At 43.7% G+C, this 17419-nt stretch overlaps 1 protein-coding gene across 1 annotated transcript; it reads left to right on the top strand.

Moving 5' to 3' along the window:
- Nucleotides 1–5687: 5687 nt before the first annotated feature.
- On the top strand, nucleotides 5688–14151 carry LOC142951385 (arf-GAP with dual PH domain-containing protein 1-like). Its single transcript, XM_076092894.1, has 9 exons — nucleotides 5688–5779; nucleotides 8690–8772; nucleotides 10466–10578; nucleotides 10673–10819; nucleotides 12348–12431; nucleotides 12524–12586; nucleotides 12738–12809; nucleotides 12908–13136; nucleotides 14123–14151. The coding sequence occupies exons 1-9, from the start codon at nucleotides 5691–5693 to the stop codon at nucleotides 14149–14151; spliced, it is 909 nt and encodes a 302-aa protein (XP_075949009.1). The 5' UTR covers nucleotides 5688–5690.
- Nucleotides 14152–17419: the final 3268 nt, after the last annotated feature.

Here is a 17419-nt window from a genome sequence, read left to right on the forward strand (position 1 = left end):
ATGACAAGCCGCGACCCACGACCCAAATTGGGTATATCTATATTCAAGAAGTCTAGTAGTAGTAACGTCTCTATGAGTCTGTCCAGTCAGAGTCTAGGAGGGGTCTCTGGACATCTTCTCTTTTGGAGATCGTCCTATGATTTGACTTTCACAACTCTCACTCCATAGTCCTGCTCTGCTGTCTCTATCCTCGTCTCTCCCGGTGTGTCACGGTGTGTGTACATCTCACTCAAGTCAGGAAACTTGTCAGAATACACATATTTGATTGGCTGAGCTTCATCACGTGATGTGATTCACAACACATTGGTCAGTGTTTTTCCTGCACCGCTGAACAAGTGTCGTAAATGCTGGAATAATTCCGCTGCATAAAAAATGCCCTTCAAAATAAAATCACAACTTTTTTTTTTATTTTTTTTTTTTTGCCATGCAAAGGCCCGCGACCCACTGAAAACGGGTCCGCGACCCACTTTTGGGTCGCGACCCACCAGTTGAGAATCACTGGTGTAGACCCTTAGTGTAGTTTGTCTCTAGCCTAACATTAGCTTTTTTTTGCGATGTCATCCTTGCAGCCCTCTTTGCAGCATTGACAAGGCTCAAATGAATGTCATGTTTGTGAACTAAAAAACTAAAGAAGACATTGGCGTTTCTATGTGTGCTGAAGCAATTCACTGATAAAGAGATCCACATAAATTTCATCAGCGACAGTTTTGATAATCGATTCATCATTTTGGATTTATTCAGTAACAAGCCTAAGGGTGTTTAGTGACACTTAGCAGCTCCGTGAGGCTTTGCTTCCACACAGTGGTCTTTCTTGTAGATGTTGAGATATTTCACTCGATGAGTGAAAACTTAGAATTGCTAGTGGCACAGATGCAAAGTCAGGAGATCACTGCAGTCAGTAGGTCTGCTTCAACGTCCTTAAATGTGAGGATTTACTGTTTTTCTCCATTTTACGTTAAATTAAATGAATGATCTTTGGGTTTTGATGTTTAATCAGACAAAACAAAAATGTAAAGATGTCTCCTCGGACTCTGGAACTCTTACCAGCAGATGAACTGGCAGTGCAAATGCATAAGTGGCAGCAAAAATATCATCTGATCCGATATATGACTCAATAGGAAGCCCTTTTGAACAGCCTTGTGTTACGCTGCCCTGGATCGACCTCTTGCAGCCTTGTACTTTCCAACAACATTAATGCCATATTGTGAACTCGAAGAACTCATTTATATGGTTATTAATCAGGTTGCATGTGATATAAATCCGTTAATTATTTGTTTGTTGAACTGATTGACGTTTTCAGTTCATAAAATGTCACAGAATGGTGAAAAAGGATAATTACAACTTCCCAGAGTGCAATTTTACATCCAACCAAGTGTCCAAAAGCCAGTAGATATTACATTTACTAATGTGTGCGCTTAAAATGCTTATTTATATTTACCCACTGAGCTTTAATTTCCACCAATCAGATTTATTTATTCAGTAGAAAATTCCAAATCTGCATATCTCTCTCTCTCTCTCTCTCTCTCTCTCTCTCTCCCTCTCTCTCTCTCTCTCTCTCTCCCTCTCTCTCTCTCTCTCTCTCCCCCTCATTTCCCGATACTTATCTCTCACTACACCCTGTCTTTGTCTCTCCGTCACCCTCTCTGACACTCTGCATCCCTGGCTTTGCCAGCTTCACTTGCACAGACAGAATCAGAGTCTACGTGCGATACGGTGACTCAAATGTACCTTTGTTGAACACCCACGGATGATACTGCTGCTGCTGCTGCTGCTGCTGTGCCACAGAAAATCCTTTGTTGCACATGCTCTCTCTGACTGCTGATGAGCCTGTAGAGCTGTAGTCGAAGGGTGCGTTTAGTCTCAAGTTGGCATCAAGCATACGGTGTGTTTGTGTGCGTGCTCTTCAGGATGTGTTTGTTCTTTTCTGTTGCATGCGGGCAATTGGAGATACAACTGTGAGTGTGTCTGCATGGATGAGTGTGTATTTCGGAGTCTGGTGATGTAACTAACCTGACCTCGGCTGAGTTCTGATCAGATCTCAGGCGGTCTGTTTCCTGTCGGTAAGCTAAATAGGATTTCCCCAAAATCCCATTTTAGTGCCCTGCTCTCCTTTATGAGGGATACTCTTGTAATATTTGCTTCATTTACTTTGCTCCTATTGCCCCTTAACAGTGCCGGCATCAGCACTTTCAGTATTTACAGCCTGAACCTTGAGCTGGTGTTCTCTTTGTTGCGGCGCTTTTATGACAAGATTTTCTCACCCCTCCTCCTTTATCTCTCCCCAACCCCACCGCCATCCTCTCTGTCGTCCTGCTGTACTGCTTTACCCGATTTCATTTCCTCCCCTCCCTCTCTCTCTCTCTCTCTCTCTTGCTCCCCAACCTCACTTCCCCTCCCTTCACCTCCGTGCTTGTTCTCTCTCTCTCTCTTTCTTTCTTTCTCTCTCTCTCTCTCTCTCTCTCTCTCTCTCTCTCTCTCCTGCAGAGCCGGACTGGGCGTCGCTGACTTTGGGTGTGTTTGTTTGCCAGGCCTGCTCACTCCTTCACCGGAGCATCCCCCACATCAGCAGGGTCAAGTCTGTCCAGGACACGTGGGACGCCAGCGATGTGGAGGTAGGGCAGTGATAGCAAAAAAAAACAAATCCCCCAAAATCCGCAATTAGAGGTATCTATCCAAAAACACGTACACATCCTAAATAAAACATCACTTCCTCTTTCTCTTTGTCCAAATTCATTAAGCTGAAGGCATTATAAATCTCAAGTTAAACAAGTGTCTTTCCCCAGATTACACATTATACGTTGTTTTTTTAATCCAAACAAAAGTTTTTGTGCCAAACCGTTTCTTGGTTGAGGACCATAGACTGTGTGAACAGTTTATGGATGAGACCAGTTGCCAGGCAACCAGTGTTGACTCCAAGAATCTCATATTACATTTCCCAAAATGTTGGAACTGTTCCTTTAAGAATGAGTGGTTCTTGCATGAGTCCAAAATAATCACACAAACTGTAACAAAATTCTGAAGTCTGCATTCTGATTGTGTTTAAATCCCGGTACGTTCAACATACGATTGCATATTTAGTACGGGAATATTCTTTTTTTTTAAATTGAATCTTAAAGGTTAGAGGGACAGTGCACATTAAGAAAACGTGTCTGTAACTGTGCCAGTTGACTGCTACAAAAGATGCATGAAATGCATTGAAAAGAGGAAAAGCAATACTGTATATATCAAAGCACATTCCCTAAACAAATAATAACCATGAAATACTTTAAAACAAAGACAGTAATACATAAAACATACAACAAAGCACGCTTTAGGTTATTTGAATGGAATATAGAGTCACACGCTTGGTTGTCTTTTAACCCTGATTTTAAACTAAATTGAAGTGTCACAGTCTCTGATGTGTTGGCGGACTGCGTCTTATGGACAAGACAAGCGTCTTTAAATTTGATGAGATTGCCCCAGCTCTTTAAACTGTGATTTCTGAGGCGGTAACAATGGTGATGGGTGTTTTAGCTTCCTGTCATGTACCTTAAGAGCCTGCTGGTTTACTCACTGCACAGGTTTGAGTGTCGTACACGAGGCTTTGTGCCCAGCGAGTCAGACAATGGGACTCGCGTGACACGATAAATGGCATTGAAACACAGTGCTGCTGCCTGAGCAGTTAGACAGTTTCTCAAACGAGTGCATGGTTACAGAGTCTTTAAACTGTAGCATCATTTGTGTTTGTTTTGATGGAAACAAACTAGTCAGGGGACCTTTTCTTAACAATGTGACAGAAAATGAAGCAGGATGAGGAAGCATGTCGCTCATTTAAAGGCAGGGTGAAGTACCATTCCATGAGACTGTTTACACTTTCCTTGTGTGTGTAAAAAAGAAGCTGAGCTGTTGTGTGCCTATAGCAAAAGATGCCCCCTTCACAAATACGTCAGCAAGAAATACGACCTCTGTGGGCAAAGCCGCACAAACAAATACTCTGAGGTTGTCGTTTGTAAGACTAGAGTCCAAACTGTTCGTGCTTTGCTGCGGAAGAGAGAAGTTGTCCCTCGAGTGGATCATGTCAGCGGTTTAACGCCACAAAAGGGACTTTGGGGGAGGCGATGCTGGCGTGAGTCGTGAGGTAAATCAGGAGGTTGGAGATGTGGGAGGACAATAATTGGGATGTAAAAGGGGGATTTGATGTCAGGGGAGAGCGAGGTATGAGGTTAAAATGTAAGAGCAATACGGTGGAGTGGTGGGCGTTTAAATATAAAACCAAAACACAAGAGTATTAGTTGATTGGATGACTGGATTTTATTGCAGTGTAGGAAAAAAAATAAAAAAGGACAGGGAAGGCTTTGTGTTAAATCGCCCTTGCTGTAGTTGTAGTTCTGGGTAGGCTTTTATTGTTCAGGCTACCGGAGCTGAACATCCACAATCAGAGGAGACGCTTTAGTCAAACAGCCACGGTCGTATTCACTTCATTATTATTCTTCTGGGGCCGTTTCCTTATGTACGTGTGGACAAGCGTATGGCTGAAGAGCATATGAGATTTATCATTGTTACTGCGTGAAGGTGGGCAAGTTTTGATTAATGAGGCCCCGGCTCTTTGGTTTTATATGAGGGAGGAAAAATCTTGACTTTCGTGGTCCCATTTTTTTGTTGCCATGCAAATTAAAAAGTCATCATGAATATTTGGTTATTTTGTTGAACGGTAACTGAACGTAATGCTCTGTTGCAAGCATCTCTCAGGCTGGAATGGTGAGCACTTTGCGCAAAGGGAAAGCATACCGTATAAAGCAGAGGTGAATATGAAATGGAGCCTGATCTTTTGCTTTGATGACATTGATATCATGTTCTAAATGTCACATAAGAGGTGTCAGATGCATGACATTTTGGCAGCGGACGTGTCACACGTTGATTTCCGTGACTTCCTCGAGAGGTTTGTGGTTCGGTTGAATTTGTCTGCTGCTATTTGACCTTCACAATAAAAACGCCACAGTGCTTTCACTTTCCAGCACCCCTCAGAGGATAAGAGAGGCGGGTTGGGGGATTCAGCCAGCTGGATTGGGCTCAGGGATTATCCCTGGATGAAACGCACATTGGAGAGAACGAGGGAAAAAGGCAGACGCATCCCAATGCAGTGTAGCCAATTCCACAGTTAATCCCATATCTGAAGAAGTTCTGTCATACCTAATATTGTCTATGCTTAAGCACATTTGCAGTTTTGTTGTCACCATTCTCCAGGGTTTATTTCCTTGAAATGTCTGCTGTAAAAAATGTTGGTATTTAATTTTACAATTTCTATTTTATAATGTCCTAAGGCAGCAAAGATATTGGTGTTCCTTTCATTTGGTCTGATTTTATTTTGGAATCCAATTGACAAGTAAAGGAGACATATTCTGTGTTATTAAAATCGCACTCTCTCTGTAAAATTGGAAACGTATAGGCTCTTATTATAACTATTATAACTTTGTAGTGTAGATCCACGAAAAACTGTGATGGCCAGTATGGTAGACGGTTTTTCAAAAATAACAATACCTTTAAACTGTGTGCTGGTTAACAACATGGTTAGATAAAATTGGTCACCCTGGACATGATAAATGAAGCATTGTGGAAACTACTGTATATTCTATTGAAGTAAATAATCCACTTCAAACAGTATTTAGTGTTAAATGACAAGGTTGTGTTGTGTTCTGTCTCCTTTTCAGTTGATGGCTACTACCGGAAACAATGCAGCCAAGGCCAAGTACGAGCAGAAGGTTCCTGCTTTCTACTACAGACCAACACACACTGACTGCAAGTACGTGCTAGTTCTCTCAGTAGTGGCTTTCAAACACTTGAGGTGCAGCCAGTATGAACTCTGTACAAGCTGTTGTCTGATAGGAGAAAATATGTGCTAGCTGAATTAGCCTCCTTGCTAGTTAGCGAACAGATAACACTTTGCTAGGCTAACTGCCTAGCTTAACCAGTGTTAAAGACAATATAGTACCGTCAGTTCTCTACTGAGCTTCCATAATGGCGCCAGTGTCACCTAAAGGTTGTGTGTCAATGTGTAATACAACCTTTATTGGACAAAATATCAAAGGTGACTTGTAAGTTCACTTATATTTTGACAGCTGTTTCCTCTATAAATAGTAAGAGAGAGAGAGAGAGAGAGAGAGAGAGAGAGAGAGAGAGAGAGAGAGAGAGAGAGAGAGAGAGAGGTTTAGGTTGGTATTGCTAACAGGAGCTAGCTGGCTTAAGCTAACCCGCATGAGTGCCTTTTTTAATGAAAGACATCTTGACATTTGCTTCATAGTATGAAAACAATAAAATGAATGATGGCTGAAGAGAATGGAGCCGTCGTTAATGTTATTAGTCACACCTGTGCTCTTGGTCTATGACAAGTCAAATGTATAGAGAGAGCCCGATACGGTGCAGTCAACGAAATAATCCCCAAACATTTTCCCCATAGACCACCACTATAAAAGAGATGTATGTAAAGCTGTAAAATAAGGTGCATTATTAATGATTATATTATGAATTCTAAAGTTATAGTTCTCCCCAGAGCTCAGAAAAGCTATGTCACGTCTCAATGTGAAGTCTATGGGCTTTTTTCATTCAGTTCACTGGCCGCCATCTTTGAGTCCAGTTTCCAGTTGTTAACATCTGTTAAAGAAAAGTTTCTTTCAGGTCCAATTCTGTCACTGGTTCAGAGAGAATTCTACAGCTTTGTTGTGAACTTCTGTCTCCACTGTGCAGTGAATAAAACTCATCTGAACCAGCCACAGAATCCGACCTGAAAGAAACTTTTCTTCAACAGTTGGGTGCCAATTAACCGTGGGCACGTTCCTAGGAGCAACCCCTTTCATGCGTCACACAGTCATTTGATTTATTATACAGAGATGTTAATAAGTGCAGATTTAAAGTCTCATTTCTTTATATAATTGGCCCTTGTTGAGCTCCACTGTCCAATGTGAAAAGAAAATGCTGAATGCAGAGGCGGCTACACTGCATGCTGATTAGTGCTAAAGCGATGTACACCATGTTGTGCAGTGGGTTGTTACTGTAAATGAAGCTGTATTAAACAGTTACACCTCTCACTGTGTATATCACTTAAAAAAGTATTCACACTCCCCCGTTTTTCATGTTTTATTGCTTTACAACTTTGAGTCACAGTTCCGCAGAATATTACAGACTTTTTCCTGAACCAACAAAACATGATGTACTTTTTTTCCTAACTTTTCCTACACTTTGGTTGTGTAAGCTGAGGTAGTGACACAGATTGTCTTGGACATTTTGGGATCGTCCATCCATCTCTCTCATGTGTCCGCCTCCCTTTATACAGAATCTGATTCAAATAGACACAAACAGAACTAAGACGGGTAGAGTGAGAGACAGCTGTGTCTTCTTCCTCAGTGTCTGTGCCATGGTTGTCTGTTCGCATTCACTCACTCGACTCCCCTGAATAGTCTACCACGGGGGGGGGGGGGGGGGGGGGGGGCGTCAACCAGAAGGTGTCACTCAAAGAGATATCCGCTAAGAGCACAGCTCTTTTCCTCCTCATGCTGATGGACCGGTGGTTTTGGAGACTGAAAGGTGGAGGGAGGTAGAGAAAGAAACAGGATGAGAGAGCTTGTTGGCATGGTGATGTTTCTCCTCACGCCAAACTGAAGAGGAAGAAGACCGTCTACAACTGAGATGGCTTCCTTTACATGCAGCTTTGGTATAGACTGTGGAAACGGAGTGTTGAACACCATAAGCTCCAGGACTATTCCATTATTCGCTTACAATCGGGACTGAAAGTAACAATAGAGAAAAATGGATTAAATGCTCCGTCATTGTATTAATCAATACCACTCATTTATATGTGTGTGTGTGTGTGTGATATTAAGCTATAGCTAGCAGCCGCTAAACTAGAGATGTGAGGTTAGATATGGTGGACCAGTAATAATCTGGTCATCTCACTCTTTGGCAAAAAAGCCCCAAATTTTTTTTCCCAAAATCTCGAACTAGTTCTTTACGTAGATACGTATAAATAAATAAATAAATAAATGATGTATACATAATTTAGGGGGATTGCATCCTTGCGTGTTCTTTGTATTTTGCCTACAAAAAAATGCAATAAATAGTGTTTTGTAAAATGAGACTCGTCATATTTTTCCTTCTACAAACGGTGTTACGCAGAGGATGCACTCAAAGCTTCAAATGCTTTTCAGTCACATTTGACTAAAAGAGACATTTGAGTATATAATACGCATCCCTTCGATGTCTGTACGGAAGGGCTGCACAATATGAGGGAAATATGCAGCATGCAATAACGTTAAATACTGTAATACTTGCGATAAATAAACGGATGTACTGCTTGTTGAATTAAAAAAATTATAATGAAAGGAAATTATTTTGAAAATATTTTTATTTAACATATTGGACTGAACACAAAAGCAACCATTTAAAACTAAAATACTGATTGCTACATTTCTTTTTTTAATTTTCTTCCTTAAAATCAATTAAAACCAATCATCATCTCCTCATAAGGCCTTGCAATGACAAATCATGGTACTCACTGTAGGTGAAAATACAAACGTTTATTGACTTAAAGCTAGGGTAACACCTCTGTTGTGTCATTTCTGTGTAGTAAACAGTAATACTGAGTAGGACAGGATTCACGTGTGTGTAGGACAGGGCAGTTAGTGAGTGTGAACTGAAAACTCTTTTTCTATGTCTCCAGGATGCTGAGGGAGCAGTGGATCAGAGCCAAGTACGAGAGGAATGAGTTTGAGTTCATCGAAAAACAGGAGCCTTACTCTGCAGGTACCCGCATAGCGACATGTGTCACATTACTACACCTAGTGAAGACCCTCATCAGGGTCCACTCTGATGGAAATACGACACAGCCACACTACTGGAATGATTATTAATGGTCTCCTCTATGTAAAAACACTATTGAAGGAATAGTTTGCTAGGTTTCACGCCTGCACAAGCACACTAGTAGACAGAGTGTTTTTTTTAAAAGGATACAAATTGGAGGGTCTGTTGTCGTGCCAATCTTGTGTTTTTTACCGTTCGATGAGCAGAACCTTGAAAACACCTCGGACAAACATTTCCCAGTGGATGCCACTCGCTGGAATTCATGACACTAATTGTCACTGCCAGAGAAGAGAGGTGTGTGTGTTTGGTTGGTCATGTGTGTGTGTGTGTGTGTGTGTGTGTGTGGATGGGTTTGCAGTATTTTTGTGTAGGGTGGATGTGTGTGTCTCTGTGTCAACTAGTATACATTTCACGCTGTTAAGACGGAGCTTTGTGATTGGCTCGCAGTGACCTCATTCGTTTATTGTTACGGTGGAGAACCGTGCACACACACACACACACATAGATGCCATAGACCCCATAATGAGTAATGAAGAAAGGATGAATGCAGAAATAGAGATGACAGAATGACTCATATTATTGCATGTGTGTGTGTGTGTGTGTGTGTGTGTGTGTGGCTGAGATTGACTGTTGGCAGTTACACGGCCTCCACCGCGGCCAATGTTAATATTGATCCGGTATGCAAAGGATAGGAGGAAGAAAAAAAGAGTGTCGGGGAAGGAGATGAGGGTGGGGACAAGGAGGGCTATTGATCGATGAGGTAATGCCAGTGTAAGTGAACGTTTCATGTCAGAAAGTCACAGCCGCAGAGACACGCACACACACACACGTACACATGGATGGAGCGGAATGCAAAGGGCGAGAAGACAGAGGAGAGGTAATCAATGGCAGCGGGCATTTAATATGGAGAATGTTGCAGTAGAGGAAAGAAAGTATTATGATACCCAGATTTTTATTCTGGGTTTTTCTACGCAATCATTCGGGGGGGGGGGGGGGGGGGGGGAATGAATGAACTCCTCTCTCATCTCACACTCATCACTTTCAGTTGCAAGTTTTATTTTCGAGAATATGTGCTCCTTATAAATCACTCTGCATGTCAGCAGTGCGATCACCAGTCGGATGGCTAAAATGTATATCAGTCACCTCATTATGCTGAGTCATCTTCCGCCCATTAAGCCCCAAAAATAGATCGGGATTAGAAAGACAACACGTCAGAAATAGAAGGGAGAAGACAGAAAGGAGGCAGCGTATGCAGAGCTTGTTACCAAAAATAGACAGCATCACAGGCTATGAATAGCACGGCGCATCATTAACATGGAAAAGGATGTTCTTTGGTCTTTGGACACAAATAACATCCCTCTGTTTGCTGTCTCATGCTGCATCCCCTGCTAATGTCGTCCCTCTTTTGTCTGTTTGTGTGTTTTCTGTCTCCCCCGTCTCCTCTTTTTCTCCCGCGTCTTCTAAATGCAATTTCAAACGATATTTGATTTGTGCTTAAACGAAGTTTCATCTTACCACAAGCCAGTCACAACACCTCACTGTTACCGCTACAGACACCCTTCCTCTGTTTAATCTCTCCTCCAAAAACCTCAAACACTTTCTTTTTCTTTTTTCTCTTCCCTCACTCTCTGCCCAGGGTACAGAGAGGGGTTTCTATGGAAACGAGGAAGAGACAACGGTCAGTTCCTCAGCCGAAAGTTCATCCTGTCGGAGAGGGAGGGGGCGCTGAAATACTTCAACAAGCAGGACGTGAGCGAGACGATGCCGCTGATTTCAAAAGGGCTGTTTGAAAAACCATCAAGGCACGGGGTAACGAGTCCTGTTTGTTGTCTCCCTCCTATAGGCCAGGGATCCCAAGGCGCTGATGAAGATCGAGACCCTCAACGCCACCTTCCAACCGGCCAAGATTGGCAACCCCTGCGGCCTGCAGATCACCTACCTGAAAGACAACAGCACAAGGAACATCTTCGTCTACCACAGTGATGCTAAGGTACACCGTTCAAGCACAACAACTACAACGCTACTTCTTCATTTTAGTACTGTACACTAATACAGGGTGAGTAGTACAACATGCATGCTTTGCTCATCACACTTGGACTTGGAAATGTCACAAAGTGTTTGGGTAGTGACAGAGTTTGTGTTGTTTTGGCTCCGAGACAATGACTACTGGGGTGAACCGCTGACATTCAGCTTTAATTCAAAGGCGTCCACATCCACATTCAGGGAGGAGGGTGAGAATTGACTCGCTGTTCACAAATTGGAGGGCTTTGGGGAGGGAAAAAAAAGAGGCTGCGACTGCTGCAGTGTACACCAGTATGGACGCGAGTGACCTCAAACAGCCTTAAAGCTGAGACTCAGCACTTTAACCTTCATTTCATTTTAAGATCAAAGCAGAACGCGACAGAAAATGTGTCGCAGTCCTGCTTCATTCAGACCGCACCGTATCGTCTCACGTGAAGTATGTTGTTTTTGTTGCATTATTTTGGCTTTCGTTTTCTTAAATAGATTTGAATTTAATCATGAGAAAAGCCCCACGTCCCCCCTGTAGGGTTCGAGTGGACCTTCCCTCTCCCCGCTGTGCTCAGCTTGGTCCCTCCACGTGGGGAATGATGAAGCCAAATGTCAGCGCAGTACATGAGCTGACTGAAATACATACAAAGTATTTTACCATGTCTAGTGTGGGGGGGGGGGGGGGGGGGGGGGTCAGCAGCAAACCTTTGAATTATTTGCAAACACTATTACAACACTTGTAACACCCATAATTGCCATATCATTTCCTGGAAAGTTTCCTGGAAAGGATCATTTAGTGCTAATGATGGGGAAATAGAGACAGATGTTCTGAGCATTTACACTAACTACTCATTTATTTTGGTTTTTGAATAGATTTTATAAACAGTTTAAACATATATAGCCACGGGGCAACTGTGGCTAAGGCAGTATCAGAGGGTCGGCGGTTCAATCCCCGGCTCCGGCTCTGCTAGTCGCATGTCGATGTGTCCTTGAGCAAGACACTTAACCCCAAAATTGCTCCCGTAGTTGAGCCTACGGTGTAGAAATGTGATAGACTCTGAATTGTAAGTCGCTTTGGATAAAAGCGTCTGCTAAATGACTGTAATGTAATGTAATGTAATATATATATATCATATATATATTTAGAGAGAAAGAAAGAGAGAGTTAATGGGACAGAAACAGCGCTGCTCCCCCTGCTGGCGGACTGACGTTCCTGCAGGCTGTGACGGAGAAAGAGAGAGAGAGAGTTCACTGAGTTTCTTCAGTGTCACTGTGACTCTTCTTCTGTGGTGGAGTTATCGACAGCTCTGCAGCATCCACACAGCACAGATGCCTTTGACTACATCTCGCTGCTGCCTTCACTGGCATCGGGAGAGAGGGGGGGGGGGGGGGGGGGGGGGAACCCATCAGCATGACTTTTTCTGAGCCCAAAGCGCTTACCGTGGAAAGAAACTGTGCGCTTTCAAGCAGGACAGGTTGCCACTGAGGGGTGTGTTTGTTTTGTGCAGGAGATGATCGACTGGTTCAACGCTATCAGAGCGGCCAGGTTCCACTACCTACAGGTGGCCTTCCCTGGAGCGAGCGACGAGGAGGTGAGGATTTGTTAAAGGTGATCACGACGCATCATTGTGTTTCATATGACGTGCATGCTTTTACTTCATGTCTTCTGTCTTTTCTCCTCCAGCTGGTGCCCAAACTGACCCGAAACTTCATGAAGGAAGGATTCATGGAGAAAACAGGACCAAAGGTTTGTGCTGCCTGCAACCCCTCAACACTTTGAATAGCTGTGGATACATTTATTTGAGCTGTTCAAAGCTAAGCCATTCAAGTGGGGCTTCATTTTGGTCACACCTCTTACGACAAGTGACTCCCTGATTGTCTCTGTTGCTCTGCCGCAGCACACAGAGGGCTTCAAGAAGAGGTGGTTCACTATGGACGACAGGAGACTCATGTATTTCAAAGACCCTCTGGTAAGACGAGACCTCACCGTCCGTCCTTTTTTAGTTCCGACTGATCACCTGGTCTGTCCACAGGACGTCCCGTTCAATCCTCTCTGTCTGTCTCCCAGGACGCCTTCGCCCGGGGCGAGGTGTTCATCGGCAGCAAGGAGAACAGCTACACCGTCCTGTCCGGCCTGCCCTCCTCCACACAGGGCCACCACTGGAACAACGGCATCACCATCGTCACGCCGGACAGGAAGTTCCTGTTCGCCTGCGAGACCGAGGCCGAGCAACGGGATTGGATAGCTGCCTTCCAGAGGGTCATCAATCGGCCAATGAGGCCGCAGGAATACGCAGGTGCGGAACGTTTTTGCAATTCCGATCCTTTTTTAATGTTGCACTGTAGAGCAATGTTTTTAAGAGTGGGTCTCGCTTGGTTTGTATCTTGTAAAGCCCACGGTACAAACCAAGCATTATAGTGAGAAGCTTTTCATCTAAAAAAAAAAAACCCCAACATGCTCCCATATTTTAAGACAAATCGGCATCCACTTGAAAAAACTTTAAGCATGGCAGTGTGGGAACTTACGTCATCAGAACTCCATATTTGTAAAACTCCGAAACAATCTCCTTTTTAGTCATTTTTTTCTTTTTAGCTTCTTAACTTTTGAGCTGTAATCTCTGCTGTCTGCTGTTTGCTCCTCTCGCTGTTATTACACACGTGTCTGAGCTAACCGCCATCTCTCGACTCGCTCATAACCTCGCCTCCTCTGTCGACCCGAGACGTTCATTTTTTTTCATTTTGGCACAATGTCACAGTTTTTGTCTCAAGTTTCTCGACTCCGACAGAGCTTTAAGGATTCTCCTCCTGCTCTAAACAAGTGGGCAGTTCGTGTAATGGTATGTTATTTCAAACCACATGTTGGGATTCACGTAATGTTGCTTTAATGGAACTCGCTGTATTTCTGGAGAACAAGGCACTTATGTGGTGTGTAAAGCCCCAGTGGCCTAACGGACAAGGCACCAAAGCTAGGGATTGTGGGTTCGATACCCGTCTGGGGTGACAGAGTGTAAGGTGGTGCGGTGGAGGAAGAGTGCTGTTCATGACGTACCTGCCTCTCCCTGGCCCTGTATTATGTCACTTTCTTTTTCATCTCATGCATGTGTTGAACAGAAGCTATGATAACTGATAAGTTGTGAAAATGTAATGTTTGTCAATTCGTGATGGAGGTAATTAGAAGCGCTTTCCCCACTTTAAGACAACTTTGACTCCAGTGTTGCTCCTCCAACAACACATGCGTCTGTTGCTCTGTACACCAAAACATTTCTTTTGTGTGTCTTTGCAGTGGAGGCCCATTTCAAACACAAGCCTTGAAGACCGCAGGACGACCACAACTCAGCTGGACCAGCCCAGTCTCATTCAGATCCGAGACAACAACCCCAGTGTGTGAGCAGACACCATGGCTGGAGGGGGTGGGGTTTACGGGGGACAGGGGGGGGGGATTTGGAGATGAGAAAAGATGATGAAGAGGAAAAGACAGAGGGACTGGAGCCTATCTATGTGTGGAGAACTTGAACTCTTAACGGGGACCGAGGGCCCATCGTGGGGTTGAGACGTCGGCGAAAGGGTAGATGATGTCATCACTATTGCGCCTACCTAACCTTTGTGCTATACATTTATCACCATACCTTTACCTCTGCCATGTGGACCCTTTCCCTGCAACAACCCCCCCTCCCCCTCTCAGATTTCGTCTTGTGAATGGTTCATTCTCCCTGTAATCTAATGTAATTATGTATTCTAGAGTCATTTCACTGGTCGCTTAACAAAGACGATGCATTGTTAATTTATTGAATGTACAGTTTTGATGACAGTGGCTTACTGTGTGTGTGTGTGTGTGTATGTGTGTGGAATCGTGATGTTTTTCGTTGAGGACGCTGTGAGGTTTGAACCTCTGGCACTGAGACCCTGTTATAACCTGAAACCTACAAAGTGCTGTTAACAACAAATATGCATAAACAAAACACACACACACACACACACACACACACAGACACAGACACACACAGACACAAACTCTCAGTGATCACCGTAGCTGTTAACGTAGCTGGAGGTGGCTGATCTGCATCCGGGCAGGGTTCTTTAACGACCTCAACCTCGACAGCTGTTCTCTTATTTATTTGTACCGTCGACAGTTATCGCTGCTTTAAAAGGATTGTAATGTGACAGGATTGTAATTTATACAACACTTCTACTCTCCAACTGTTTTTATTTACATCGTGCATCTTGTTTTTTAAAGACACATTGTTGTGTTGACCCTTCGAATCACAGTGGCGGTTTGTTTCATCATGAACATCATAACATGAATACAGATGAACCTGAAATCAAGCGGCATGTGGAGTCTGATTTTTCTGCATATCGGTGTCATCTTTAAGGCTCCATACTGTACACATGTGATACTTTTTAACTCCAGGTAGGTTGATTATTCGGGTGTATTACAATTTGGGTCTAATTTCCATAATTTTGGCCCTCTAGTTAATTGTAACCAAACTGCAATTAATTTGGTTCAACACCAAAGCTGAAATAATTATAAATGATCCTTTATTAAAGTGTAAACCCTGTACTGTGCAGTTACGTGCATTTATCCAGCAGGTGGAGCTCTTCTGTTACTTCCAAATGGGAGTTCTCTCACCGGACAACACTTACACAGACAGGTGACAGGATTAGTTAATAAGGCATTGTGGTTAGATGAGGAGTGAACTCACTATCAACGTCTGCATTGAAAGGGGCTCCTATAACGTTGTCAGACTTACAATGGACAATCATTATTATAATCGACGCAGCAGGATCAGAGATATCGTTTGTCTTTTTCCACACATTCTTCTTCCCTGTCAAAGCCTGGCACCCGCATTACCCACAATGCAACTCAACCGCAGACAGAGGATCAGGTGTGTTATGCAAGTATAGCGCAAGCCTCAAGGTCACTTCTTTCTGATTTCAAACCACCAGGTTATTGTCTTTAAAAAAACAAAAAAACTTTTAGTCATCAAGACTTCAAGCATCTTCTGGAGTCACAAGTCTTTGTACAACTTTTTTTTTCCACACACACACACACACACACACATACGCTGTAGTCTCCAAAATATGTGTTATTTAATGCGCTTTAGAGGCGCTGGTAGGCATATAATCTATGCTATGCTAAACTAATCGCCTTCTGGCTCCGCCTCCATTGATTTTCTAATCAAACTCAGAAAAGGGAAGGATATAGGTGAAGTTCCCAACATGTTAAGCTATTATTATTTTTTATTTTAAGAAAAAAAGACGTGAATAAATAATAAAAGTCCACAAAGCAAAACTGCATCAGGTGCAGCGCTCCTGTGTTTTGTCTGTAAAGGCCCAGCTGTGTTCACATATTCTATGTCCCAGCAGATGGCGCTCATCAGTCACCCGCTCAACGAGATCACCACGTGTGGAGAGCGTGAGCTGGTCTGCTGGTGTAAAATGTCACCTGATGATCTCGCCACTCTTACACAAACGTCCACACTGCTGGCTCCGGGGCTCCTCGCGGAATTGCGCGGAAAGTCAATGTTGCCTCTGTCTGGCCCTTCTTGTTGACGTTGGCAACCATGGTTGTCGTGGTAAACTGCCCAGACAGTGAGGCACTGAGCTGAGGCAGGTGGGGGACCCACACAGGAAGTGTTTTAAAAGCGGTTGGGACAGCAGCCACCTTGTTTGTCCTGTAGATATTGTGGTCGGTGAGGTGCCGGCACGTGTAGCAAACATTCATGAATAGTAAAGCTGCTGCCTCAGGTTATTTCTTTTTTTTGGGGGGGGGGGGGGGGGGGGGTTCTATGTTCGAACCATTTGGGGATTACACGCTATTATGAGTTATTAGAGTGTTAACCCTTTAGATACATTTAAAAACAGTCCGACTGGATTCATGCCAACGAGTCAACGCTTTTTTTCTTCTTCTTCTTCATGTGTCATAAATCAAAGGAGCATTTCTTGTTATGGTGCGTGGAAACCCCAATCCAGCTGTCCCGTCCCGTCAGGGCCCCCGCAGACGACACCCCCCCCCCCCCCCCGACCGGAGCTGCGACTGTGAAATTAGCTTAATCTCCGCACAGGAAACCCAGCAGGAGCAGCTGCTGGGTTGGAAACCAACTGGTGATGCAGCAGGAGAGAGGGACAGGTCGGCGGCAGGAGCAAGAAGGTCCGATTTGAAACGTGTACTGTCTGCCGAGTGGTGGGACTCTTGACACGTGCATTCCTTTATTTTAGCGCCCCTGTAATGTTGAGCGCTTTTCTGATATATAACCGGGATGGGTAAACCATATACATGATCTCATAATACCGGCAAGACAAAGTGTTTGAGAGGTTGAACATGAGTTCCATTTCACCCCCAAAGAGGACTTAGACTTGGGTTTAGGTTCAGGTTATTAAGACTACATTTTATGGATTAATTAGAGAGCGGCTATAATTTGTATTTTTTTTAAATAATGTGTCAAATGACAATGTGAAAACAAAGGGGTCGCTCGTAGTGATGAACCCACAGAGAATGATCACATGCTGCCTGAGTGGTATCAAGCTTCCTATCTAAGTATCGGCACGAAAAGCATATATAAGTGTGTTTCCCAAAATGTCA

The sequence above is a fragment of the Anarhichas minor genome, unplaced genomic scaffold, assembly GCF_050575085.1.
Source record: "Anarhichas minor isolate MPS153535 unplaced genomic scaffold, ASM5057508v1 ptg000017l, whole genome shotgun sequence".
In the NCBI taxonomy this organism is placed as follows: Eukaryota; Metazoa; Chordata; class Actinopteri; order Perciformes; family Anarhichadidae; genus Anarhichas; species Anarhichas minor.